This window comes from Onthophagus taurus, chromosome 5, assembly GCF_036711975.1.
Source record: "Onthophagus taurus isolate NC chromosome 5, IU_Otau_3.0, whole genome shotgun sequence".
In the NCBI taxonomy this organism is placed as follows: Eukaryota; Metazoa; Arthropoda; class Insecta; order Coleoptera; family Scarabaeidae; genus Onthophagus; species Onthophagus taurus.
Window position 1 is genome coordinate 4368415 of NC_091970.1, and position 25205 is coordinate 4393619.

A 25205-nucleotide genomic window follows, 5' to 3' on the forward strand; every position below is an offset into this window, starting at 1 on the left:
GTTTCGAAAAATTTATTTTAAGAAATGTTATCAAAATAAACATATATTTTTATAATTAACAATATTAAGTAATTTATTTTAAATAAATTAATTTGGTTTAAATTAATAATTTTTAACTAAGTGGCGACATCTACAATTTTCATTCTTAAATATTAGTATCGTAAGGTACAGAAAATTATTTCTTATCGCTATTTTATTTAAATTGGAAATTGTTTATTAATTTGTGAGGATTAAATCAAACTCTTTAAATCAACATTTTTTGTGTCAATCTTGACGTTTTAATCTGTCATTTTTGACGTTTAATCTTCCATTTTGAAGGTTTTTAAATTTAAATTTTTATTAAAGATAGGACGTTTAAAACTATTACAAAGATAATTAAATAATTTAATAGAAATACATATTTATTCATCCTCTGTATCCCATTTAGCTCTTTCGACTCGTGCTAAAACCATGTAAATAATATGGCAACCCAAGTTAATGGCGCAAACTGTGAAGAAAACGTTCGCCCAGCTTTTCAAGGTGTTATCTGAGGCTAGATATTTAACGATTAGTGGTGCGAAGATACCGGAGAAGCATCCAAATCCGTTTATTATTGCCATTATGATGCCAGCGTGGTTCGAAGTTAAATCTAAGTGGTTAATTTTTAAGCTACAGTAAAAAGGGCCTCTCGAAAAGTTGCTTAAACTGTATAAAATGACGGTTAGGACTTTATCGCAACCGGCAAACCCCATTGCGGCTGTAAAAATTAACGGGATAAAAACACCTGGAACAAAAAGGTAAAATAAACTGTTTTATTCTGGCTTAATGCATACCAATAAACGAACTAATTCTCCTATTCCATAATAAATTGGTATTTTTCTTTGTTATAGTCCAATCAACAATTTCACCGCTAATAACACTTGATATCCACAAAAAGAGGGATGGGATTGAAGTGGCTAATGATAATTCGTTCATATTCATATGCAAAATGGTCCCCATATACTTAGGAATATTAGTTACCATCAAATAAATCCATAAATCAGACCCTAACGACCCAAACATGAGCCCAATAACAGCTGGGTCAGTTAACATCCCTTTCCAAGGAATTTTTAATCGTAATCCGGGCGCTATTCGAGAATTAATATACTCAACTTCATCCTCGAGCATTCTCGGGTTAGATTCGGCTCCATTATAAATGTAAATGCAACAAAAAATGCACCAAATAACACCGAGTAACGAGAAACAATAAAAAGCCCATTGCCAATCTTTATACATATACGTTAATTGCCCGGTCACTAAATTCCCAAAAAGCATTCCTAATGACGGCGCAGCCATTGAAAAAGCCCCCATTACACCTCGCTCTTGCGGGGGGATATAACGGGCGATTAAAATGCTCGTACAGGGATAAAGAACTGCCTAAAATATTAAGTTAGATAATTTTTTATTGTTTAGTTTTCAAAATATTACTTGGGCCAGGCCTGCAATCGTTCTAATTACGATTACAACGGCTGCATGGGTGTAAACGATAGTTACCGGTGTAACTACGGTGCTTAACGTAGAAACGAAAACGCCCCAAAAGAAAACGATTCTTGGTCCGATTTTATCTGATATTAATCCCGCCGGGATATGACCCACCAGATATCCCGCGAAAAATGATAACAACACGTATTGTTGGACACTTTCCGACCAATCTGCTGTTGGACCCTCAATTAATAAAGACGTCATTTTAATTTAATAATTAAAAACAAATCTGAAGTGAAATTATCTTTGAAGGACCCTCAAGGAAATTTATTTTTGTTTTTATCTAAATTGAAATGTTTCTTGTCATTTGACGAATCAAATTTTGAGGTTAATTAAGTGTCACTTCAAAGAAATTTTTTTGATAGTTAATTTTTTATTTACACTTACCATCTCTTCTGAAGCCTCTTCATCTTCCGCCAAACACTCATTAATAAATAACCTCTTCTCTAAAGGGACTATTTTGGTGATTGAAATACTTAAAACGACCCTTTGAGCGTAGGTTATGACGATTCCTAACAAACATAAAGTCGACACGACGATTCTTTGGCGAATTATGACTCAAAAATTGAATTAAAATCGATCAAATTTATTTTTAATTAATAATGAAAAGTACTTACAACATCCACATAAACAACGAAGGATGCTACAACCGTATTTAACCATTAACGATAATTAAAAAAAATATTTTTCTTGGTGCAATGCCAAAATTGAGAAACGTCATTGTGTTGCTAGGTACCAAATTGTACCATCTAGTAGACAAATCATAAAACTAGGTTTATAACTTATTAATCGTACTTAATTTTATATTTTATCCTAATATTACTAAAAAATGTTTCAAATTTTTTTTTAAACGCCAAATTTCAAATTAGAAGTTTGGTTTAGGTTGGTAGCATTGCTTTTTCAAATATCATTATTTAAAGTATTTTTTTGTTAGAAATGTCACATTTACGTTTAAACGTCAACTATATTGAAACGTCAAAAAAATTTCTCTTTTAATTCAATCCACGATTTCTTTTTATTTGCTTAGGAGAAACTAAGAAATAAATAAAGTTTATTCAATAATCGCTAAAAATTGTTGTTAAATGTTTCGCTCTTGCACCGACACCATTCGCGTCTCGTTTATGATCAAAATAATATATATAATCGTTTGATCGTTATAAAGCGGTGCCAGTCGCTCGAACGGCCGCGAATGTGAAAGTTTTCGGCCGGTTTTTATTACCGATTCAATTCCTTCGTTTTACAAGCGAACCTCTAAATCGAAAAGATTTTATTCACCAAAAAAGTGCTTATTTTAATTCTCGTTCGCGATTTTACTTTGAGATAAACGTATTTAAACGAATAAAATTGTTTCGTGATTTTTCTTCGTTGGATCACGTACGAATTTTTGTTTTTAAGATTATCTTTAAATAATTATTTATAATTAAGTAATTAAACTCTCCATTTCCTCTTAAAACATCACAAAAAACTTAGATTACGCAATAAAGAATGAAAAATAAATCACTGTTCATCACGATATGAATCTCTTTGTCTTTGTGTTAATAATTATTTTTATTCATTTAAAATTTTAGGAAAAAAATTACATCTTTGTGGATTTTTTGGGATGAGAAAGTATAAAATGACGAATTTAAATGAACCAATTAAGCAAAACCAAGTGATTTTAACCGCTTTTACTACCGATAATGATGAAAACGCCGTCAATAACACAAGTAAGTTTCAATTTTAACCCAATTTTAATTAACATTTTAATTTTTTAGCTCAAGATAATTCACCAAATCATTATCAAACAAACACATCAAATCAAATTAACTTAAAAAAATTCGTATTAAAACGAATTCCAATTTTGCAGTGGTTACCCAAATACAATAAACAATTTGCGCTTTGTGATTTAGTCGCTGGGATAACCATAGGCCTCACCGTGATCCCCCAAGGTATTGCATACTCAAACGTCGTTGGGTTACCTGCCCAAATCGGATTGTACTCCTCGTTTATGGCTTGTTTTGTTTACGTCATCTTTGGAAGTTGTAAAGTGTCCCCAATCGGGCCAACGGCCATCGCGACGATTTTAACCAGAGAAAATTTAAACGGATTAGGTCTCGATGGAGCCGTTTTATTGTGCTTTTTATCCGGATGCATTGAATTATTAATGGGAATTCTCCAATTAGGTGAGATCAAGACTTAAATCTTAAAAAATTAATCATAACTATTTTGTAGGTTTCTTAATCGACTTTATATCAGGCCCAGTCTCGACAGGTTTCACTTCCGCGGCTGCTATTATAATAGCAACGAGTCAAATTAAAGATTTATTAGGAATTAGAATTTCTAGTGGGAAATTTATCGAAGTTTGGAAAGCTGTTTTTAATCAAATTAGTGAAACTAATATTTATGATGCTATTTTGGGGGTTTCTTGCATATTAACTATTTTAACGTGTCGAGTAAGTATTTTATTTGTTTAAAATTAATCAATTTAAATTGATGCAAATATGGTTGCCTATATTATTTTTTTTTATATTGCATCAACTAAATTTAATTTTAAACAAAAAACAACAATAAATATAAAAATAATTTTAATAGTTAAAACATAACCTCAATTTTTAAAAAGTAAGGTTATGTTTGTGTTAACATAAATTTATTTTCAATAAATTTTTATTATTGTCTTATTCATTACAATTTTTTTTAATTTACAGAAATTAAAAGACATAAAAATTGGCCCTAAAGATATTTCACAACAAAAACTAATTCATAGCATCACCAAAAAATCTCTTTGGTTCCTCTACATATCGATAAACATAATTTTGGTTTTTCTAACTTCCCTCATGGCCTATATTTTCGAAAAGAACGATATGAAACCGTTTACTTTAACAGGTCCTGTAGCATCGGGGCTTCCAAGTCTTTCCGTTCCCAATTTTTCCACAACCATCAACAATAATCAAACTTTAAATTTCTTCGAAATGTCATCTAAATTAGGAACTGGGCTAATTGTTGTTCCTTTAATTTCAATATTAGAAAATATAGCTTTAGCGAAAGTTTTTTGTGAGTATCTTATTTATTTCTTATTATTATCTTGCATTGATTTTAATTTAATTCTTTTTAGCGGAAGGTCAACCAGTTGATGCAACCCAAGAAATGTTAGCTTTGGGTTTATGTAACATCGCATCATCATTCGTTAGCTCAATTCCTGTAACAGGTGGGTTAGCTCGAGGAGCCGTGAATTACGCGTGTGAAGTTAAAACAACTTTCGGTGGGATTTACACTGGAGTTTTAGTGATTTTGTCATTGATTGTGTTAACACCATACTTTGAGTTTATTCCAAAACCAACTTTGGCGGCTTTAATTGTGTCTGCTGTTATCTTTATGGTTGAGTTACACGTGTTCAAGCCAATTTGGAAAACAAAAAGTAATTGTTTAATGAAGCTATTTTTTATTACTTATTATTTTTTGTTTAGAAATCGATTTAATCCCGGCCGTTGCTACATTTTTAACATGTTTATTTGTTAGTTTAGAACTTGGAATATTAGTTGGAATCCTGATTAATGTTGTATTTTTGTTGTACGCTTCAGCTCGACCAAAAATTTTAATCAAAAAATTAAGTGTAACATAACCAAGTCACTTTTTATAACTTCACTTTTTATGAACAATTTTTTTTAGACGAAATTGGGGAATGAATATGTTTTTATTACACCCGATAGGACGTTATCGTTCCCTTCGATTGAATATGTAAGATCGATCGTTGTAAAAGCGGGGAGAAAAGAGGAAAATAAACCGGTTGTTGTGGATGCTAAACATATTCACGCCGCTGATTTTACAACGGCTAAGGTAATTAAAATTTTAATAAAAATTTTAAATTATTTATCGTTTATAGGTGTTTAAATCGTTACTTGATGATTTCTCGAAACGAAATCAACCGATTTTCTTTATTAATATAAAACCATCAGTTCTACACACTTTGGAAGGGGTTAAGCCGCAAAATTTGGTTTGTTTCGACACGATTGATGAAGCTCGTGATGTAATTGATAAGCACAACGTTCAAGATTTTATCAAGTATTAATATTATTATAATTGTGATTTAAATTGTGATAGTAATTACATTTATTAGAATTATTTAATTTTTGAATAATTATAGTTTGGCCATTATTGATAGATGTCGCTAAACTCGTCATTTTTGACACATTTTGAAATAACCTTCTTTAGGTAAGTAGAAAAGTAAATATTTATATTTTAAATTAATTTTATTTAGGCCCCATTAACATCGACAAAATTAAAGGATTGTAAATCATGGGACTTTCAATTGGAAGGTGTTTATCTCCGAAACGATTAACTGGAAAAACAGCTGTCATAACTGGTGGTAATTCGGGAATAGGGAAAGAAACGGCGAAAGATTTTTATTTACGAGGTGATGATAAATAATGATTCGATGAGATTAATAAGAAATGTTTTAAAATGTAGGATGTAACGTGATAATTGCGTGTAGAGTACCGCTTCGTGCACAAGAAGCGATTGATGATATAAAACGACAATGTTTGAGACGTCGTAAAGTTGGAACTTTAGATCATGTTCAAATGGATTTAAAAAGTTTATCTTCAATAAGGCGATGTGCAATGTTGCTGCAACAAAAACCTAAAATAAATTTATTGGTTAACAACGCTGGGATAATGGCGTGTCCATTTTCGAAGACCAGCGATGGTTTCGAAATCCAATGGGGTGTTAATTATTTAGGACATTTCTTCTTCACTTTATTATTATTACCAAAATTAATCGAAAGTCGCCCCGTTAGGATTATTAATTTAGGATCGATAGCACACTTATACGGAAATTTAGATTTCACCGATTTAAACTGGGAAAAAAGGAAATATAGTTCAACGAAAGCCTACGCCCAAAGCAAATTGTGCATGATATTGTTCACCAGGGAACTCGCTAAGAGATTATATTACAAGAATATTCATGGTATCAATGTTTACGCCGTCCATCCCGGAGTTGTTAAAACAAATTTATATCGATTTATTGAAGATAACATATCCGTTCTTTTAAGTCGATTCACCAGTAGAGGGATATTCATGACAACCCCCGAAGAGGGGGCCCAAACAACCATTTATTGCGCCGTTGAAGAAGACCTCCAAAACGAAACCGGGTTTTATTACGCTGATTGTAAGAGACATTGGGCCGCTGGTAAAGCCACTCATAGAGGGGACGCCGAAAGATTATGGATTGAAAGTTTAAAGTATTGTAAATTAGAAAATTATGATCCTTTTAAAATAACATAACCTAAAAAAAGAAACTATTTTTTTAAACAATTATTTTATAATTTATTTTTATTTAAAATGTAAACACTAAGATATATTTTTTTTACATTTAAAAGCTCTTTTAAGTGCATTTATAAAGTTTTTTGAATATAAATTAAAAAATAATCAAATAAAAACTAACCTAAAAAATAATCTGTCAAAAATTAAATCTGTCAAGAACTAACCTACAAAATAAATTAAAACATTTAATTCTTCTCATCAGTCATATCGAGGAACTGAGCACTTATTTCTCGCGTACAATCACCCTTTGTAGTAAAAACGAACTTGTAATAACAACCATCAGCACAAATAACTAAAAATAAATTAATTTAAAAAATTATTTCTTTATTAATAAATAGATCTTACCGATAACTGAATTTGAATCCGCGCCGAAAGCACAAATACAAGGAGGTCCATTAGGAACAGAAAATTTACAAAATGACCAATTCGATGAGAAATATTTAGGTAAAAACGAAGTATTCGCCAAAGATGATTGTTTATTTAATTTTGGGTCATCCAACGAAAAGATATGAACAGTTCCATGATCGGATGATACGCACAAACAAGTCGATGAGTGATTAAAATTAATACAATAAATTGTAGCTTGATTAGCCCCTCGACGTAGCTCAACCAATTTTTGTCCATCCAATGTATCAAAAACGCGGATTAAAGTGCCTTTCTCACTAGCCGTGGCTAATCTAGTTCCTTGCAAATTTAAAGCGATACAATTAATCTTTGCCTCATGAGCGGAAACATCCAACGATGGTCTTTCAGTGTTTGCCAAATCAACCAATTGAACCCTTCCAATTCCTCGACTTGGAAAAGCCAACATTGAATTATTACTATTTGGACATAAAACGCACAAACCCTTTGGGTTTGGGCACGTTTCGAAGACGTGAATTTGTTGGGGTTTGTGCGTAAATGTGTAAACTTTAATGATCGCTTCAAGAACAACGACAATTCGATCCCTTCGTAATCGCACGGCTAAGACGCGATCCTTAAACTCCAAATTAATCGGGGTCGTTTTATTTAGATCATCCCAAATTATCACTTTGTTTGGGGCGTATAAAGGTCGCTCCCCGCCTCCGATTAACGCTAAATAATTACACTTAAACAGCATTTCTATGTAACTCAAACCACCTTCGGAAAAATGTTGTTTTTGCTTTTCTTTTAATGGATCGCAATTGTATATCCTGTACCCGGTATCTGTAGCGCAAGCAAAACATCCTAAAGTAAATAAAAACCGATTAATTCGAGATTAATCCAAGAAAAGTTAGGTTAAAAATCACCTTGATCTTGATTAAATCCGACGTAAGTTAATCCATTTCCGTAAGCGTTATGTTCGTCTATGTTCATATTTACTTAATTTAATTTAATTTTTATAAATCATTGGGTTATTTTAATTATTGTTGAAAGAGATCAACAAAAACATTGTTAACCTCAAAAAATATAATCTGTCAGAATAATTTTACTTTAATTTAATAGATGGCGCTTTGTCATTAAAAACGATTTATTTATTTAATTATAATTCGGTACTAAATTGAGCAAAAAAGGCTAAAAATGTAATAAAAACCCCCAAAATATAAATTAAACTTGAAAAATTAAGTTTAAATTTAACTTCTTGATGAATCATCCTCAACAAAAACCCATTTAAATCTTCTTTATTTCGATTAATCAACAAATAAAGAAATCTCCTTTTTTCATAGTCACAAATCGAGTAGGGTACGGTCAAAACGAATAACCCAGTTATTTGAAATAAACTCCAAGAAGTTGCGAATAAAATCAAAGTCCTAAAAGAGAAAAAAAATATTATTTTAATCAAAACTTTCTAATGACATAACAAAACCTATCAAATCCAACAATTTCATTTAAATTTAATAACAAAACTAAATGATACACTTCATAACAGGACCAAATAACGTAAATTATTGAGACTAAAGCGTTCTCAATTCCATAAAATCCCTCAATGTTGCCCAAAACACCACATAAATCATCATAAATTTTGATGCTTTTAAATTTTTGATTCAATCGAAACATTTTAGTTCCCCAAATGAAATAATTTGAGTAAATCAACGAATGAATTCCGATAAAAATCTTAGGAAACGTAAAACCAACGGTAAATAACGCGGTGAACATAAAATCGTAATTGTATAAATAAATAAAAAATAAATACAAAGTGATGATCGTTAATAAGGCCGTTTCGATTGCCACAAATAAATTCGTCGTCGGAACTTTTCTTTCTAATTTGGCGATATCTTCAAAAATCTTCATTAATTCTTCTCGTTTAATTAAATTTCTTATCGAAATGAAAACGTACACCAAGAATATATTAAAAGTACACGCTACGAAAATTACTTCGTTTAAAACCGGGTTTTTAATCAACTTATCATAACAAATATAGAATTGACAAGAAAAAAAGGCGATAAAATAAGTTAATAATCGAATTATTTCCGTGTTTTTGTCACAATTAAATTCGATTGTGTCGTTTTGAATCGTTATTTTGTAAGGAAAAATTCCAATTATTTGCGAAAAATAAAGAAACTTTCTGTAAGAGTTCGTCAACAACATTTTACTTTCTCAGTAATAATCGGGCGAATGATTTATTATTCCTTTTAATGTTTTTATTGAATTTTTGATAAAAATCTCATTTTGAAATTAAACGTCAATTTTGTGCCATCTATGAATTAAAATTTAATTTTAAAAAAGCAAAAGAATTATGAATACGTTATTAATTATGAAAACATTCGTTACCAAGGTAACGAATGTTTTGATTGTTGTTCTTTTCGCCGTTTCAGTCGTGAGTGTCGTCACAGAACACTGTGTTTTTCACGAAGTAGTACTATCTCGTGGTTTTTATTTTTAATATGTTAATTATAAATGTATATAAAATATGTCATTCGAACTAAGTGACATTAGAACTAATTTTAATGTCACTAAATGTCATTGTCAAATAATCTAAATATTTTAGTATTCATTTTATTTCTTTTTAAGGTTGAAGCAAACGATCTCGTCGCTTGCGGGCCAGGCGTTAGAACTGATACTTTATACCAGTGTATTTTTTTTTTAAACATGTATATTAAGCATAAATCAAGCAACAAGTAGGATTGGTGGAGGAGGCGAATTATCAAGTGATGTGACCTTAATATTAAAACAGCTCAAATTAATTTTTAATGATTTTATTAATATTATTTTGAGCAAAAACAAACATACCAATATTTGTATTTAATTTAATAACTTGTTAGAGATAAAAAAACATGCTAAAACAACCACTTGAGCTTTGTTAAACTTTCTCAGAAGTCTGCGTAGGACTTTTTCCGAAAATAATCTATAATTATATTTATTACTCAATAAAAATGATTCAATCGAGATTATGTCGCCAGTTCAATCAATTTAAAAAATAATTTGTCGAGTATCTCGTTGAAAAATTTCACACTGGAATAAACGAGATTTTTTTAATAATAATTAGTTTATCGTTTCTATTTCGGTGGCTATTTCATAAATAATTAAGTTAAAGGAAACGTTTCGTGTTTCCAAAAATAATTTGTATCTAATAAATTAACCAAAAAAAGTCTAAGAAATAAGGTAATTTTCAATCGATAGTGAATAAAATACAACAATACAATGAAATAAACCCACGCGTTACAAAAAGAAGTTATAAAAGCTCTATTTACAACCACAAAGCTTCAGTTCCCCCACAACAATTAAGTTGAAAAAATGGTGGTTTTAAACCGTTTTTGTTATTGGTTTTCAACAAGATTTGGGGCATTAATCGTTGGAATAATCACTTTAGTAAGAATATGAGTTTTATTAATGCTTTATAACAATTCAATTTTCAGGTTCAATGTTCAATATGGTTTATGGTTTCAATAATAAGCTTAGATAATTTAGATATAGTCAGAGAAACTTTAAAAATATTTTTAGAAAATTTAAATCTCCAAAATTCGTTTTTAAGTCATCTATCTCGAGATCCCCACATTTATTTGATCGTTTTAAACGTTTTGGTGTCCCTTTTATTCGTATCGACGATCATAATGGTTGTTGGAGCCTTCAAAGTAAGTTGCTTCTTCTTAAATAAAAATTAAATTTCCTTAAATCCTTTTTATAGTGCAAATCGGCTTTATTAATGCCATTCCTTATCGTTAATTTATTATATATTATCTCAATGACTTTACAACATATTTTTCTAATGATTAATTACAAAAAGAAAGAATCTGGTGGTTTGGGAGCTTTAATTTTTTATACGAACATCGGTGGATTAATTTTACGTAAATATTTTTTGATTTAAGTATGTAGGCTTTTAGGGCCCAGTGTTAATTAAAATAAAACTAGAATTGACACTTGTATTATTATTATTAGAACTAACATTAGACCTAGAACTAGAAAGTTTCGGGAAATGTCATTTTGACGTTTAAATTGGAAAAACTGACCTGCCCTAACATTATGCAATATTTTTGTCAGAGTTGATTTAACGTAATTTTAACATAATTAAAATAATTACATTGAACGTTTTTGCTCTTGTTTCGAATCTATATAATAAATTCTGCAAATCGTATTCGTCCTCGGATATTAAGGCGCCATCATCAGCCTAACACGCTGCCTTATAGCCAACAAATACTGGATATAAGGCTGTATGTTGATTGTTAGTGTTTATTATTTCAAAAATATGTCGCTCACCTTCAATAATTCTAGTACATCAGTTAATCTCACTTTATACAAAACGTGAATGAGTTCTTTTTCCGTGATCTGAGGAGAGTGAGGCGGATTTAGCAGTCTTTAAAGACGGTCGGTTAAACCAGAATATTTCTAGTTCAAGTCTACCGTTAGTTCTGGTGATGGTGTTAGTTCTAGTTATAGTTATTATTCAACGTTAGGTTGTTGCATAAAGAGTTAGAAGTAACACTGGACCTAGAACTAGAAAGTTTCGGGTTTAGCCGTGTTTCTAGTTCTAGGTCTAGTGTTACTTCTAGTTTTAGTAGTTTAGGTTGGTGTATGTATTTGTTACATTTAATAATTCAATTCATTTTTAGTTTACCTCTTATACATGTGGTTTTGTGTATTAAGTTTATACCAAATGTTGAAAGAAGTTAAAACTTACAAAGGTGATTCATCAAAAATCTTTGAAACTAGAATTAATCAAGATGGATATTTAACTTAATTAATTCATTTTAAGTAAATAAAATTGGTTATTCCCCCAAAAACGTCAAAAAATGATTTCGCAACCTTATTATATAAAAAATATAAACACAAACACTTCAACAGAATTTATCTCAATAAAAAATAATTTTTTTTAAATAGTTATCAAAACTTCTCTAAAATAACTTTATTCTCGAGTAGATAATAAAGATAAAAGTTGTTCTATGGCATTTAATGAATAATAAGATAGTTATTTTATCGGTGGGTTAGTGTTTAGGAAAATTTAGTGTTTGAGATTTGCGTCCATATTCCAATCTTATCAATTTAAGCATAGAAACAGGTGAACTACACAAAAAATATTGTAATTTATTTAATGCAATAAATAAAATAAATACATTTTTTCACCTTTATTAATCATACCCTTATCTTCAAGTGCTTTTCGTTTATCTTTCGTATATAAAGACAGTCGCTAAAGGAAAATTCATTTCCAAAAAAAAACCTTTTATTACAAGTGTTAAATATGAAAAAGCAAGCGATATTTTTTTTAACACTCTTAGGAATTAACCACGCATTCGCTGGGGCTTGTTCTGGTAAAATTAACACAAACTAATAATTAATCAATTATTTTTTTATAATTAATGTTTAGGTCAAATATCCGGGTTAAACCTACAAGAAGATGAGACAACAAACGATTTACAAATAACTTGGAAAGCTCCATCCGGGGAATCCGGATGTACTTACACAATTTCCTACACGACGAGCGCCCCTAATTTTAAATCATTATCGTTCGAAACTGATGATTTATCATACACCATTGAAAGTGACAAGTTAGTGCCATGCTCGATTACTAAAATTGGTGTAAAAACTAGCGGAGGCTCCGAAGTGAGTCAAGAAAAAGAAATGGCAACTATAAGTAAAGTTAAAAATTAATTTTTGTTACTTTTTATTTAACTTATTTCCTTTATTTTAGCTTCAACGGCCCCTATTTTATTGGATATGACGACTAGTTGTGATTCGATCGAGATGACTTGGGAAGGACAATCTTACAACGAAAATATGTGTACCCACACTCATTTTCAATTATTCTGTTTATCAGATACTCATAATTTTACCGTTCCTCAACAAGTAACCGACGAAGAAAATCGTATTTTCAATATTAAATTAAATACGGTGCTTCGACCAGATATTTATTACACTTGTAATGGTTATATGTTTGTTACTTTGGGGGGATTCACACCGGCTAGTGAAGCTGTGCAATTTTGGTCAAGTAAGTATACTTACTTGGATACTTACTTTCCATTTTTAATTCATTTTATTCGTATTTTATCTTATCACATTACGACGCATTATTATTGTCGACATTTTAAAGCGTCACGATGAAGTTGGTTACAAATTGATAAGGGGTGCCAATGTAATTATATGACAATTAAAATTTAAACATCTTTATTAGATTTGGATACCGTAAGGGATTTAGCCGTCACCGAAAACAACAATTTAATCAGAGCCACTTGGGAACCACCCCTAAACTCAGAACAGTGCGGTGTTGGTTACCACGTCAAATACGAAAACGAAGTCTTAGGAGTACACGAACAAGAAACTTCTGATGTATTCATCGATTTAGACGCCGAAATCGTCCCTTGCACTAAATACAACGTTTCGGTTACCCCAATTTCATTCACGGGAACTCACGGATCCTTCGTTTCAGCATTGTACGAAGCAACATATGGTAAATAATTTTAAAACGACAAGAAAACAAAATTAAACCATTTTTTTTAGATACTCAATCCGTAAGTGGAGCATCAACAAACGATGATGGCCAAAGTTTAACCGTTTCTTGGAGCCCTATAAACATAGGAAAATGTAACGTAAAGTTCGCGGTCGATCATTACGTTGATGGGGAACTAAAAGACCACAAAGAAACCGTCGAAAACACCGTCGGTTTAGAAAGAATCCCGTGTAGTGAAAATAAAATTGAAATATACGTAATAATCGATGGGAAAGAAGGAAACCCGGTTGTACTCGACGTAAATCTTTCTTCATCCGATATCCAAGATATCGGAAAAGTTGAAAACTTGGCTGTTTCCGGTGACAAAATCACTTGGTCCGCACCAATTTCCGCTGGACGATGCGGCCTCTCATACGAAGTGACTCATATTAGCCCAACCGGAAGCGTTGTAAATACCGTTTCAACAACAGAAACCTCACTCAATTTAATCCCATGTTCTCAAAACACCATCATCGTAAAAGGAATTTCGGGCCCGATAACCGGCGAAGAAGCCTCACTTGAATTTGTAGCCGATCCAGTTGATTTAGGCGCACCAGAAACTTTAAAAATCATCCCCGATTTCACTTTAGCTTCTGTAACTTTACAAGCCGAGGGAAAAGAAATCAATTCATGCCCAATCACCGAGGCTGTAATTTCATGTCAAAAAGACGGAGATGATTCAGCTTTTGGAACTAATATAGCAGTTAATGATAATGATGAGAGAACTTTTGATGTAGATGTGGTTAATTTAGAAACCGATAAGATTTACGATTGTAAATTGAGATGGGCCAATTCCGCCGAGTGGGTTTATTTTAGATTTAGAACTATTCCGATCCCAACTAAGAAATTACAAGTTGTTGATCTGAGTAAAAACGGATTTAATGTAGTTTGGGAAGAGGGGTATGGGAAAGAATTTGTAAATAGTTACCAATTGGTTATTAAATCCAACGGAAGGAATTACGAAGTTGCTGATTTCTGTGATAAAGTAGAACCTGAAGAATTTAGTTATACTTTAAAAGGTGGGGATGAATCCCAAGTTTTCGTTAATGGTTTCCCGGCTTTCGATTACGATATTTCGTTAACAACTAATTATAATTTGGGTAGTTTAGGGGTTAAAGATGAAAGTGATGGTTTAAACACTCAAACTTTATCCGATGGTGAGTTTAAAATATAAAAATATATTTGTATTAATTTAATTATTTTTTAGTTCCCGGATTACCGGAAAATTTAGGAATCGAATTTGATTATCAACCAGGAGCCGCTTATAATGTAACGGGAAAAATAACTTGGTCGGCTCCATGCGATCTTCACGGATCCCTAAAACGATTCGGAGTTAAAGTTTCGGCTACTTTTGATTTAGGAGGGAATGAACATACCTTAGATTATTCCCTCGACGTTCCTGCAAGTTCCCCCAATGATGTTTTCATGTATGAACTCAAAGAGATTAATCCATTCTTTAGTTATGTTGTATCGGTGAATACAATCGCTGATTTTGATGGTTTAACGAAGGATTTGGTCATCACCCCACCGGATATTTGTTCTTGCGCTACTTATTAATTTATAACCTTAATTTTGTTTTAATAAATTACAAAAAAGATTTGTGGTTTATGCAAAAAAAATTGTTAACCTTACAGAAATTTTAACCTCACTTAATAAATGTCAAACGTTTTCAATGTCAAATTTTTAGGGTTTCTGTTCGTGTTATCTAGGGTCCTTATAAAATTTATTTCATTTATTTTTAAAAATTTATTCAAAATGATTTACTTTTGAAACTTCAAGTTTGAATCAATTCTTCAATTCAAAATTGTTTCATTCACAAACGTTTCATTGCTTCATGTCCTATAGTTTCGTAGAAAAAAATATTTTTTTAACCTAACTCAGATGAGGTTACGTTTCTTTCGTCAAACCTAATGTCAAAATTGATATTAACAAAATCGATATTTGTTCTTGCGCTACTTATTACTTCATAACCTCAAATTGTTGTAATAAATTGAAAAAGAAACATAATTAGTGGTTTATGTAAAAAAAAAGATTTTAATAATATATACGCACGATTTTGATGTTAATTTTAAAAAATTATTCTGCTTCAGCGGGGGCTTCGGCTGGAGCTTCAGCGGGAGCATCAGCTGGAGCTTCAGCAGGGGGGGCTTCACCGCCTTCAGCGGGAGCTTCAGCAGGGGCGGCTTCTCCGCCTTCAGGGGGAGCCTCAGCTGGGGCTTCTCCACCCTCAGGTGGAGCTTCAGCTGGAGCTCCTTCAGGGGGTGCTTCTTGCGGTGGAGGGTTCCCCTCCGGTTCTTCCGGAATCTTTTCAGGTACATTTACTTTCGAGCTTTGTCTAAAATACAATTTAAATTAATTTAAACTCTTAGGCCCAGTTTTACCATCAATGAGACACCCTCTAGATAGTTTAATAAGATGGTAAAAGTGGGCCTTAATAATATTTAATGAAATACTTGGCCCCTCCTGATTTATTACTAGTTTGGGATGGTTTTTTAGTCGCGGATCCTTTCGGTGAAACTTTCCCCGCTGAAGTTTTCGATCCCCGAGACGTTTTTGATCCTTTCGCTGATACATCTTTCTTCGCATCAGCTGGTGGAGCATCTCCGGCGGCGCCCTACAACAAATTAATTAATAATTTCTAATTAATTGCCCGCTACAATCATCGAACTTCTTTAGAAGCAGATCCTTTCCTATCACTGACTCCTCCACGTCCCGTCACCACCAAAGGAACATCATCCTCCTTTTGCTCGCAAACGGGTTGCGCCTCCGGGCCCCATTGATTCAAAAAGTGCCCTAAACGAGTCACTCGTTGTTGTGGAGTCGTTATTGTGTGACTCCCTCCGCAGTAACGGTTACAAATATGATCATCCCTTTTAACAAAACATTCAAATATCACTTAAAATAACAAAAAAATTAATTAAATTACCCTTTCGGTGATTTAGATTGCATGGCAGTCTCGAAATGATTCAAATTCCTACTGTTAGGTAAAGCTTTTTGTTGTTTCCTCAAGGCGTCTAATTCGTACGCTAAATACGGCCCCATATTCTTCGTTGGGGGTAACGCATAAGGTTGGGGGAGAACCGAAGGATCTAATTCTTTCCTCATAACCACATCTTTATCGCAAGATATGCACTGAACGTTCTTTAAGCATTTCTTTGTTCCGGCTGCTTCGTTTTCTTGTTTCAACGCTGTTAAAGCTTTAAGTTTTTGTTGGAGGATCTTTAATTTTTGATTAATGAAGTCTCTGAGAGGTCCAAGTTCCATGCGGTCCAATTTATTTCCGATTTCTCGTTGAATCTCATCCAAAGCGGCTTGCCACAACTCCTCTTGTTGCGTTAACTTGGCTAACGCTTCCTCGATGCCCTTCGAGAGTTCATCGCAAGCTGTATCGAATTGATCGTGAGATACTTTGCGATTAATCGCGCAAGCGTCCGCTTTATCGGCGAGGGCATCTTCTAATTCTTCTTTATCTGCTTTTATTGTTTTGAGTAAATCGATTTGTTCGGTGAGAAGCTAAAAATTAAAACATTAACTAATTAAACAAAAATATGAATTAATTCATTTACATCCATAAGTTTCTCTTTAGCTTCTTTATCTTCCATTAATTTCGAAGCGGTTTCTGCCAAATTCTCCATATCGGTTTGAATCGCCATAATTTTCTCATACAACTCCCCAACGGTTTCGCCCGAAACTTGTCCATCACCCATCGTTGAACCAACATGAATCTTTTCCATAAGGCTCCCAAATTCTTTCTCCATTTCAGCGAATTGCGCTTGTAAATTTGCAAATTCATTGTTAAACGTGGTATCCAATGAAGAGAGTTGTTCCGTTATCTTTTCAAACAGCGATTCTAAATCGCATAAACGATCTTCAGTGTCGCCATCGGCCCCACCACCACCCTCACCTTCCTTCACCGATTTTCTTCTGGCGCACATACGAAACAGTTTTTTAAGGTCCGTTTTTATCTCGACTAATTGGTCGTAAACGGCTTTTTTAAATTCGTCGAGGGTCATGTCGGCGAAATCGGGAACTTCTCCAATCACGGTTCCTCCGCCATCCATTCCATCGGCCCTAAAAATGATGATTTAAGAATTGAGATGAAAAAAAAAATTTTTGTTTACCCTGCACCGCCGCCACCGCCTCCATCAGCTTCGATACGAGATAATCTCTCGTCTAAAGATTTCAACACATCGCAAATAGTGAGACTTGCTAAACAGAAAAATTAATGATTTAATGTCGATGTTATGTGACATTCTATAAATGTTAAAATTAAAATTTAGTTCAAATTTAAAAAGATAGATGGAAAACTAATTAATACACGTAACAGATGTATTGATGTTATAAAATGAATAATAAATAGGCTTTTAATTTAACGTTTATGAATTAATAGGTGATATTTAAATTTTTCTTTAAAACGAACGATTCTGTGATACCTCGGTGATTTGAGGCGAACTCGTTCGTTATATGTCTTGGTAAAGACACAAAATCTCTTAAAAAAAGACATTTATCTTCATTTCGCCGACGTCGCTTGCGGGCGAGGCGCTAGAGTTTTTCAAAATTAACGATTTTGTGTTAATATAATTGTTAAACCGTTTAGGAGAAAAAAAATTTAACCTCACTTAATAGACGTCATCATAAACGTCAATGTCAATTTTTTTAGGGTTTCTATCTAGGGTCCCTATAAAATACCCTTCCCGATTTCTAGTAAAATTTTTTTAACAACTGGTTTCAGTAAAAATGTTGTAGGAACAAACGAAATGAAATAATTATTTAATTATTGAAGTATAATTATAAAATCAAAAACTAAATTAGACTTTTTGATTGTTTAAAAGTATAAACGTCAAAGTGACAAGTTGATTTAAAACATGACAACAAAATTTCCAACTTCACAACAATTTATGGTTCTTACGTCAAACGTAACGTCAAATTTGACATTACAAATAATCTAGTATTTTTAAGATTTAATTAATTAAATTTTGTATTATTTATCGACATGTAAGGTTCGTTTTATTGATATGTAGCGTTAAGGCAGTCGCGTTTTAAAAAAATCTCATGATTAAAATCGAAAAAAATTGAGACACATTTAGATATTTTTGAATGAAAGTTCGAGAGTTTATTCAACGCGATATCAAATAGATAATATAGTTATTGTCTAGCTCGTAGGAAAAATTTGAATAGATTTACATTTTTTTAAACAAAACAATAATACGACGATGAAGATAACTTCAAAATCTCGTAAGTTGAGCGCACTCGACGATTAACATTTCATACTTACTTAAGTTTATAAACCTGCTTAAATAATCTCGGATAGGAATTTTAATGCAAAGGGATCGTAAAAGGTACTCGCAAAAAAAATAAATAAAATAAACGTTGGCGTAAGTTCCCAAAATAAATTGGTTTAAGATGTTATTATAATTATTATTGGTTAATATACGGCGACAATAAAAACGTCGATTTGACTCAAAATAAATTTTATCGGGACGTGGTTTTATTGTATCTTACTTCCAAGAAAGTCAGATTCCAGGAAAAATTATTTTTGTAATCCCCAAAAGTAAAATAAAAATTCTTTTTGACGTGGGGATTTTGTTGCTTCATCGACGAATTAAAATAAATTAAAATTAAATTGAGATTTATTAAAAACATCTTAATTCAAATTGTTTATAAGAAAGTTATCTTTTTTATTGAGAAATTCTTGTTTGTTCTTAATTGCGATAAATTGTTTCCGCTTAATCCCGGCATTTTATTGTAGGCGCAATTCAGATTCCGACAAATAAGCCGCAAAACAAATTTTTAACAAAAACAACTTCCTCCTCAAATGTTGTAACCTTTAAAATTAATCCAATACGTCTTCTATCATTTTATTTTGACCGTGATAAGCCGGAGAGCAATAAATACGTAAACAATTAAACAGATCGAGATTAACAAAAGAATTTATTATGATTTATTGAGGCGGTGTCAAATTAATTCAAACTCACTTTTTAAAATTGTTTTCGTAACATATCATTTTTTTAAATATATAATTTTATCTAAGATTAAAGCAAGAGAATCCCGCGTAGAGATAAATCTCTTTTTAAAACGTCGTAAACGGTTTTTTTTTATTATTACAGGTGCGATTCTCGCGAGATTATGAAAGACTCAAATTTCCGCAGAATCGTGTGTATCAGAAAAGTTTTCCAAATGACCGCAATTTCCGTAATATTCGTCTTAATCATATCGATAGTGATTGTTTTTACAACGGGACAAGAAGAGGAAGAAGTCGATTGCGGCCCAATCCAAAATCTGAGAATAACCGAAACCGAATTTCATATGAGAGCAGATTGGGAACCCCCACTTGGGACGCAATGCAACACTGAATTATTTTACGTAGTGTATGGAATAAACGGAATAAACGATTCCGGTTTCTCTGAAGATAACTACATAGAATTAGATAAAGCAAGCTGTACTTTATACGAATTTGCCGTCCAATCTCGCTCGATGAACGGTGCACCATTAGAATGGGTTAATGCGACCAAAACTAGCAGAATCGCAGGTAACAATTAATTCTTAACAACCACAAAAATCGCATTTCAATCATTTTAGGTAGCGGTCAAATCGAAAACTTACAAATAACCGAAAACAGATTAACTTGGAATCCCCCAGAAAATTCAGACCCTTGTAACGTAAAATACATCGTGTACACCGATCGCGAGGGGTTTGACTCAACTACAGAAATAGTTTCACTCACAGAAAACGAAATTCAGTTAATACCTTGCGGAAATCATTTAATTTCTGTCACAACAACTTTACCCGATTTGGACGATTGGATGGCGGAACCCGTTCAACTAAGACATCGAGGCCCTACTACAAGTTAGTATAATTATTTTAAGGTTAATTTTTTAGGTTAATTTTCCTGTCAATTAATTAATACGATTAATTACTAATAGATGGGGTGAGGAAATATAGAAAAAATTATTTCAAAAAAGAAAATTAAAACAAATATAATAAAATTTATTAATAAATAATCGAAATTTATTAATTCACGATTTTATTTAAATTTTTTAAACCAAAAATGTATGTTGGTAAAAATGACGTTAAATTGTCAATTTTTAAACGTCAAATTGAAATATAATCTTTCAACGCGATTTCCTTTTAATATATTAAATCTAGCGCCTCGACCGCAAGCAACCTCGGTGATTTGAGGCGAAATCGTTCCTTATGTCTTGGTAAAGATACAAAATATCGTAAAAGATGTTTACCTTCACTTCGCCGAGGTCGAGGCTAGAGTTTTCCAATATTAACGATTTGGTGTTAAATATATCAAATCCAGCTCCTCGCCCGCAAGCGACCTCAGCGATTTGAGGCGAAATCCTTCCTTAAAGTCTTAGTAAAGATGCAAAATCTCTTAAAGGAGACATTTACCTTCACTTCGCCGAGGTCGCTTGCGGGCGAGGCGCTAGAGTCTCCCAGAATTGCCAATTTTGTGTTGATATATTAAATACTACGCTTCGCCCGCAAGCGACCTCGGTGATTTGAAGGTAAACGTTTTGTAAAAGAATTCTCCAAGGTGGGTAGAATTGAGCAATGTAATCAAATTTTTTCAGAACATGTTTTTTATGGTAATAAGGAACATTGTTGTCTTAATCATTTTCTCGCCCGCATGCGCGCCAGAGTAAAAATAAAGATTTTTTAAAACGGACTTCAAATCCTTTCCAAAATAACTTTCGATTTAAACAATTCAATTAAAAATATTAAACGTCACTGTCAACTTAATTAAAATATACGTTAATCTCCGAAATTAAAGTGAAAATTTTAATTAAATTTTGTATTTTATTTCAGAATTACCCCCGAATCATTACTCAACGCGACCAAACCTAAACGGAGCCTTAGTGAAATGGTACGAACAACCAGAAGACAACCTTTGCGATTTCGAAAAAATCGAGTTCGCTTATATTTTAACGACACTCAAAGAAACGAATAACTTCAATTTCCAAAGTTTCGATAAAAGTGAAGATTCGTTTTACAATTTAATTGACTTGGAGCCTAATAAGGATTATTTGTATAAAGCGAGGTGGATATTAACGGGCACTAACGGGGATGATAGCGAATTCATTAACTTTGAAACTCGTAATTTTTTTTAAATTAAATTAATTTTTTATTAATTAATTAATTTTTTAGACAATATGGATGAACCATCGATTCATCCGGAAGTTACATCGGACGGTAACGGTCTTCGCATCCAATGGGATCAATCATACCCGAATTCTTTCGTTACGGACCACATCATCCTAGTGAGAGATATGGGCCCGGTTCATTTCATCCCGGAGAGTTGCCACCAAGAACCATTATTCTGGATGGAACAGAGAAAACCTCACGAAGATTTAGTTTTAATAGTACACCCAATTTTTCCCAATCATAATTATTCGATTGAAGTCGAAACGTTTTTTGGGAGCCTCAACGTTTACACGAGCAGTTGGGAATATTACATAACGGATAAGAGAGAACCCGGGGAAATCACTTTTTATTCCGATACCCTTGAGTATAATAACGGGGAATCATACTTGGTGAATACAAACATTTTTTGGAAAATTCCTTGCGATGCTAACGGCCCGTTAGACGATTTTTTAATTAGAATTGAGGGGAAATTAGAGAATCCCAATTTATCCACGACCCCTTCGTGTAATTTAATCGAATTTACAGAGAGATTTGATTGCGAAAACAACGAGATTTGCTCGATAACTATCGATAAATTAATTCCTTTCTTTAAATACACCGTTTTTATAACGACAACTTCTTATGAATCGAATTCGTGGTACAACGAAATTAATTGGGAGCTTTCAGAGTTGCCGGATGCTTATACCCCGCCATAATTAACTTAAAAATTAATTTAACTTAGATTTGTAATTAATATTAAGAATTAATTTATTTTTTACCGTCAGCTCCAGGAGGGCACCCCAAATTTGGGTTGCTCCGAATTAATTCGTCAAGCATCTTGGCTAACTTTTCGACTTGCTCATCAGTTGCGTCCATTCTCTTTACTAATGAAACCGATTGGAATACTTCTAAAATTGGGGCTCCTTTACCGCTTTCCGATTGGCGAATAGCATCGATTAAGGTGCGATTAGCTGGCATCTCCGCTAATTCTTTTAAGGCCTGTTTTAAGTCGTCGATTTCTTTATGCAATTTATCCATGCCTTCCTTCGAAAGAATCATGGCGTTGGGATCATCGCTTGTGCCATCCCTTTCCAACACAACAACCGTTTTTAAATCGGCTGGGGCGTCATCAATATTAACAGCGTTTGGGTCCGCATCCTTTTTTCCGCGATTAACTCGTTTCCCTGCATCTTTTTGCGGGGTTACCACGAATTCTTTTACGGTGAGTTTGCTCGTGTTCTTTGTACACTCGACAATCTTTCTGACAACGTCTCCATCTTTCCCTTTAAACTCAACGTTGCACTTATCCAACTCCAATTGTTGCACGAGAACCTGAAGAACCGATTGGATCAAAATGTAATTTACGTTTCCATTCTAAAAATAAAAAGGATTTAGATAAATTCAGATTTTCTTTATTTCTTTGGGAGGATTACATCCGGGAAATTGACCGCGTAATCGATCATCTGCGGCAATGATAACGACACGTTAGCCGCGGCCATCGTGAATGATTTCTTTTTTGGGGGCGAATTAGGTTGTAAAAATTAAAATTGAATCGTCAATGTCAGATTAAAAATAAATTGAAATAAACAAAAAGACGTAGTCTTGGTTATACGGTACAATCAAATAGATATTTCAATTTATTCTCAATTCGCCGAGGTCGCTTGAGAGCGAGGCGATAGAGTTTTCCAAAATTAACGATTTCTTGTTAATATATTAACGCCCGCAAGCGACCTCGCCGATTTGAAGCGAAAGCGTTTCTTATATCTCTTGCTAAAATTACAAAATCTTTTAAAAGAAAACATTTACCCTCAACTCGCCGAGGTCACTTGCGGGCGAGGCGTTTGAGTTGATTTAACAACACAACATCATCAGTTTTGGAAGATTCTAGCGCCTCGGCCGCAAGCGACCTCGGCGAAGTGAAGGTAAACGTCTTCCTTTAAGTGATTTTGTATCTTTATCAAGACTACTAGAGATAATTACATTTATTGCGGAGGGTTGTGCTAATGCTACTACATACAAAGTAAGTTATGAAATTGATGATGACGCAAAGGACATCGATTGGGAATAATTCAGTTATCTGAGCCCTTATTATCTCAAAAAGTTGTTATAAAAATTTTAGTCTATGGGAAAATTGCAAAATCGGATTCCAGAATACTTGCTAAAAATCTTAATCAAGAATCCATTTTTTAAAACTATTAGTATCGGAGATATTAACTTATTTGCAGGTATTAATTTATTATTTATATAATTTAAATAATAATTTTTCTTATTAATTTCAGTTTCTACATGTAAATAACAAACTTCTAAATAATAATTATGTAAGTAAATGTAAATGCAATAAAAATAAAGTTATACTATCTATTTAATTTTTAATTTAAATCCTTATTAAATACTGAACTTTTTTAGGAACTTCGGCGTTTATATTGATACTACACCGATTCTTTAATTTAAAATAAAATATTAGATTTTTGACAATGACGTTTTGTGACAGTAAAATTAGTTCAAATGACATTTAGAGATTTTGAACGTCATAACTTATATTTTAATTAAATTGACAGTGACGTTTAATATTTTTAATTATTTTAAATTAAAAATAACCTAAAAGGGATTTAAAATTTTGAAAGAAATCTTTATTCTTGCTTCATTGAAACGGTTTGCGGGGGAGGCGGTAGAATTAATACGATATAGATATAAATCTGAACTAAATTTGACTTTGTGTATAAAAAGTAAACAAAAATTGCGGCGACATTAAATGGAGTTGTCTGAAATTAATGATTTTGTGTTGATATATCAACTCCAGCGCCTCGCCTGCAAGCGACCTCGGCGATTTGAGGCAAAATCGCACCTTATACAGAATGTCCCGTATCTTCCGGATCAGAGCATTATACGGTTGAAGGATACATTATTTTGAAGCGATATTCTAATAAAAAAATGTCGAAATGCTTATAATAACCGCACGGGAACTGTTTAAAGTCGTCCAATAGCGACGACGGAAAGAGAAATAAACACGTGAGATAGGTGAAATTGGTAGGAGGGATTGCCTGGGTCTGATTTACGATCTCCTGGACAACTCTAAACAGTTACCAACAGTCACCGGGCGGTTATTATAAACATTTCGGAAAAATTTTATTAGAAAGATTGCTTCAGAATAATGTATCCTACAACCGTATAATGCTCTGATGCGAAAGATGCAGGACATCTGTATATCTTCTTAAATCTAAAATATAATCTTCCGCCGAAGTCGCTTGCGTGCGAGGCGCCAGAATCTTTCAAAACTGACAATTTTGTGGTTATAAATGTGCTTATAAAAAAGCGACTTCAACGGTGTGAAAACAAAAGTCTTGTCATAACAAACTTTATATCGTTTCCAAGAGATAAGAAACGATTTCTTCTTATATCGA

General features: G+C 32.7%; 8 protein-coding genes across 12 annotated transcripts; 5 read left to right on the top strand and 3 right to left on the bottom strand.

Moving 5' to 3' along the window:
* Positions 1-370: 370 nt before the first annotated feature.
* On the bottom strand, positions 371-2261 carry LOC111426564 (sialin-like). Its single transcript, XM_023061156.2, has 5 exons — positions 2118-2261; positions 1888-2057; positions 1447-1683; positions 813-1395; positions 371-763 (listed from the first exon to the last, which is right to left on the bottom strand). The coding sequence occupies exons 1-5, from the start codon at positions 2161-2163 to the stop codon at positions 402-404; spliced, it is 1398 nt and encodes a 465-aa protein (XP_022916924.2). The 5' UTR covers positions 2164-2261; the 3' UTR covers positions 371-401.
* LOC111426563 (sodium-independent sulfate anion transporter-like) lies at positions 714-5598 on the top strand. 3 transcript variants are annotated; one of them, XM_071195707.1, is made up of 9 exons: positions 714-776; positions 3069-3206; positions 3255-3662; positions 3712-3932; positions 4185-4530; positions 4592-4894; positions 4944-5089; positions 5146-5313; positions 5360-5598. In XM_071195707.1, exons 2-9 carry the CDS (start codon positions 3101-3103, stop codon positions 5543-5545), a joined length of 1884 nt encoding a protein of 627 aa, XP_071051808.1. In that variant the 5' UTR covers positions 714-776; positions 3069-3100; the 3' UTR covers positions 5546-5598. The 3 variants fall into 3 exon arrangements, with proteins under 3 accessions (XP_071051808.1, XP_071051807.1, XP_022916923.2); XM_071195706.1 differs by lacking the exon at positions 714-776 and adding an exon at positions 989-1059; XM_023061155.2 differs by lacking the exon at positions 714-776 and adding an exon at positions 2669-2874.
* On the top strand, positions 5596-6791 carry LOC111426565 (retinol dehydrogenase 12-like). The gene is made up of 3 exons (XM_023061157.2): positions 5596-5688; positions 5735-5890; positions 5944-6791. The coding sequence occupies exons 2-3, from the start codon at positions 5773-5775 to the stop codon at positions 6756-6758; spliced, it is 933 nt and encodes a 310-aa protein (XP_022916925.2). The 5' UTR covers positions 5596-5688; positions 5735-5772; the 3' UTR covers positions 6759-6791.
* Positions 6789-8238, bottom strand: LOC111426347 (WD repeat domain phosphoinositide-interacting protein 3). The gene is made up of 3 exons (XM_023060834.2): positions 8066-8238; positions 7143-8003; positions 6789-7089 (listed from the first exon to the last, which is right to left on the bottom strand). The coding sequence occupies exons 1-3, from the start codon at positions 8130-8132 to the stop codon at positions 6983-6985; spliced, it is 1035 nt and encodes a 344-aa protein (XP_022916602.1). The 5' UTR covers positions 8133-8238; the 3' UTR covers positions 6789-6982.
* A 30-nt stretch (positions 8239-8268) lies between these two features.
* LOC111426793 (tropomyosin-1, isoforms 33/34-like) lies at positions 8269-23376 on the bottom strand. Of its 2 annotated transcripts, XM_071195705.1 has the most exons (9): positions 23238-23376; positions 22584-23178; positions 17796-17883; positions 17241-17745; positions 16601-17187; positions 16343-16544; positions 16128-16288; positions 15727-16009; positions 8269-8566 (listed from the first exon to the last, which is right to left on the bottom strand). In XM_071195705.1, the coding sequence occupies exons 1-8, from the start codon at positions 23301-23303 to the stop codon at positions 15751-15753; spliced, it is 2463 nt and encodes an 820-aa protein (XP_071051806.1). In that variant the 5' UTR covers positions 23304-23376; the 3' UTR covers positions 8269-8566; positions 15727-15750. The 2 variants fall into 2 exon arrangements, with proteins under 2 accessions (XP_071051806.1, XP_022917288.1); XM_023061520.2 differs by lacking the exon at positions 8269-8566 and having other exon boundaries at positions 15682-16009.
* Positions 9773-11657, top strand: LOC139429797 (uncharacterized). The gene is made up of 3 exons (XM_071195996.1): positions 9773-10565; positions 10613-10828; positions 10882-11657. The coding sequence occupies exons 1-3, from the start codon at positions 10491-10493 to the stop codon at positions 11059-11061; spliced, it is 471 nt and encodes a 156-aa protein (XP_071052097.1). The 5' UTR covers positions 9773-10490; the 3' UTR covers positions 11062-11657.
* Positions 12391-15354, top strand: LOC111426085 (uncharacterized). Its single transcript, XM_023060428.2, has 6 exons — positions 12391-12499; positions 12556-12822; positions 12880-13176; positions 13360-13635; positions 13686-14831; positions 14882-15354. Exons 1-6 carry the CDS (start codon positions 12430-12432, stop codon positions 15229-15231), a joined length of 2406 nt encoding a protein of 801 aa, XP_022916196.2. The 5' UTR covers positions 12391-12429; the 3' UTR covers positions 15232-15354.
* LOC111426794 (uncharacterized) lies at positions 19465-24165 on the top strand. 2 transcript variants are annotated; one of them, XM_071195713.1, is made up of 6 exons: positions 19465-20203; positions 20254-20520; positions 21490-21777; positions 21829-23824; positions 23924-24029; positions 24084-24165. In XM_071195713.1, exons 1-4 carry the CDS (start codon positions 19801-19803, stop codon positions 22518-22520), a joined length of 1650 nt encoding a protein of 549 aa, XP_071051814.1. In that variant the 5' UTR covers positions 19465-19800; the 3' UTR covers positions 22521-23824; positions 23924-24029; positions 24084-24165. The 2 variants fall into 2 exon arrangements, with proteins under 2 accessions (XP_071051814.1, XP_022917290.1); XM_023061522.2 differs by having other exon boundaries at positions 21829-24029.
* The last annotated feature ends 1040 nt before the right edge of the window (positions 24166-25205 follow it).

Coding starts and splice junctions, on each gene's coding strand:
- LOC111426794 (XM_023061522.2), top strand. CDS start 19,801: ATGAAAGACTCAAATTTCCGCAGAATCGTGTGTATCAGAAAAGTTTTC. Junction 20,521..21,489: donor ACATCGAGGCCCTACTACAA/GTTAGTATAATT, acceptor ATTTTATTTCAG/AATTACCCCCGAATCATTAC. Junction 21,778..21,828: donor ATTCATTAACTTTGAAACTC/GTAATTTTTTTT, acceptor TTAATTTTTTAG/ACAATATGGATGAACCATCG.
- LOC111426565 (XM_023061157.2), top strand. CDS start 5,773: ATGGGACTTTCAATTGGAAGGTGTTTATCTCCGAAACGATTAACTGGA. Junction 5,891..5,943: donor GAAAGATTTTTATTTACGAG/GTGATGATAAAT, acceptor TTTAAAATGTAG/GATGTAACGTGATAATTGCG.
- LOC111426563 (XM_071195707.1), top strand. CDS start 3,101: ATGAGAAAGTATAAAATGACGAATTTAAATGAACCAATTAAGCAAAAC. Junction 3,663..3,711: donor AATGGGAATTCTCCAATTAG/GTGAGATCAAGA, acceptor ACTATTTTGTAG/GTTTCTTAATCGACTTTATA. Junction 4,895..4,943: donor GCCAATTTGGAAAACAAAAA/GTAATTGTTTAA, acceptor TTTTTTGTTTAG/AAATCGATTTAATCCCGGCC.
- LOC111426564 (XM_023061156.2), bottom strand. CDS start 2,163: ATGGTTAAATACGGTTGTAGCATCCTTCGTTGTTTATGTGGATGTT. Junction 1,684..1,887: donor AAGAGGCTTCAGAAGAGATG/GTAAGTGTAAAT, acceptor TTATTAATTGAG/GGTCCAACAGCAGATTGGTC. Junction 1,396..1,446: donor CGATTGCAGGCCTGGCCCAA/GTAATATTTTGA, acceptor TTAATATTTTAG/GCAGTTCTTTATCCCTGTAC.
- LOC111426085 (XM_023060428.2), top strand. CDS start 12,430: ATGAAAAAGCAAGCGATATTTTTTTTAACACTCTTAGGAATTAACCAC. Junction 12,500..12,555: donor ATTCGCTGGGGCTTGTTCTG/GTAAAATTAACA, acceptor ATTAATGTTTAG/GTCAAATATCCGGGTTAAAC. Junction 13,177..13,359: donor AGCTGTGCAATTTTGGTCAA/GTAAGTATACTT, acceptor CATCTTTATTAG/ATTTGGATACCGTAAGGGAT.
- LOC111426347 (XM_023060834.2), bottom strand. CDS start 8,132: ATGAACATAGACGAACATAACGCTTACGGAAATGGATTAACTTACGTC. Junction 8,004..8,065: donor CGGATTTAATCAAGATCAAG/GTGATTTTTAAC, acceptor TATTTACTTTAG/GATGTTTTGCTTGCGCTACA. Junction 7,090..7,142: donor GGATTCAAATTCAGTTATCG/GTAAGATCTATT, acceptor ATTTATTTTTAG/TTATTTGTGCTGATGGTTGT.
- LOC111426793 (XM_071195705.1), bottom strand. CDS start 23,303: ATGGCCGCGGCTAACGTGTCGTTATCATTGCCGCAGATGATCGATTAC. Junction 17,188..17,240: donor CTAAAGAGAAACTTATGGAT/GTAAATGAATTA, acceptor TTTAATTTTTAG/CTTCTCACCGAACAAATCGA. Junction 16,010..16,127: donor AATAAATCAGGAGGGGCCAA/GTATTTCATTAA, acceptor ATTGTATTTTAG/ACAAAGCTCGAAAGTAAATG.
- LOC139429797 (XM_071195996.1), top strand. CDS start 10,491: ATGGTGGTTTTAAACCGTTTTTGTTATTGGTTTTCAACAAGATTTGGG. Junction 10,566..10,612: donor TCGTTGGAATAATCACTTTA/GTAAGAATATGA, acceptor TTCAATTTTCAG/GTTCAATGTTCAATATGGTT. Junction 10,829..10,881: donor TGGTTGTTGGAGCCTTCAAA/GTAAGTTGCTTC, acceptor TCCTTTTTATAG/TGCAAATCGGCTTTATTAAT.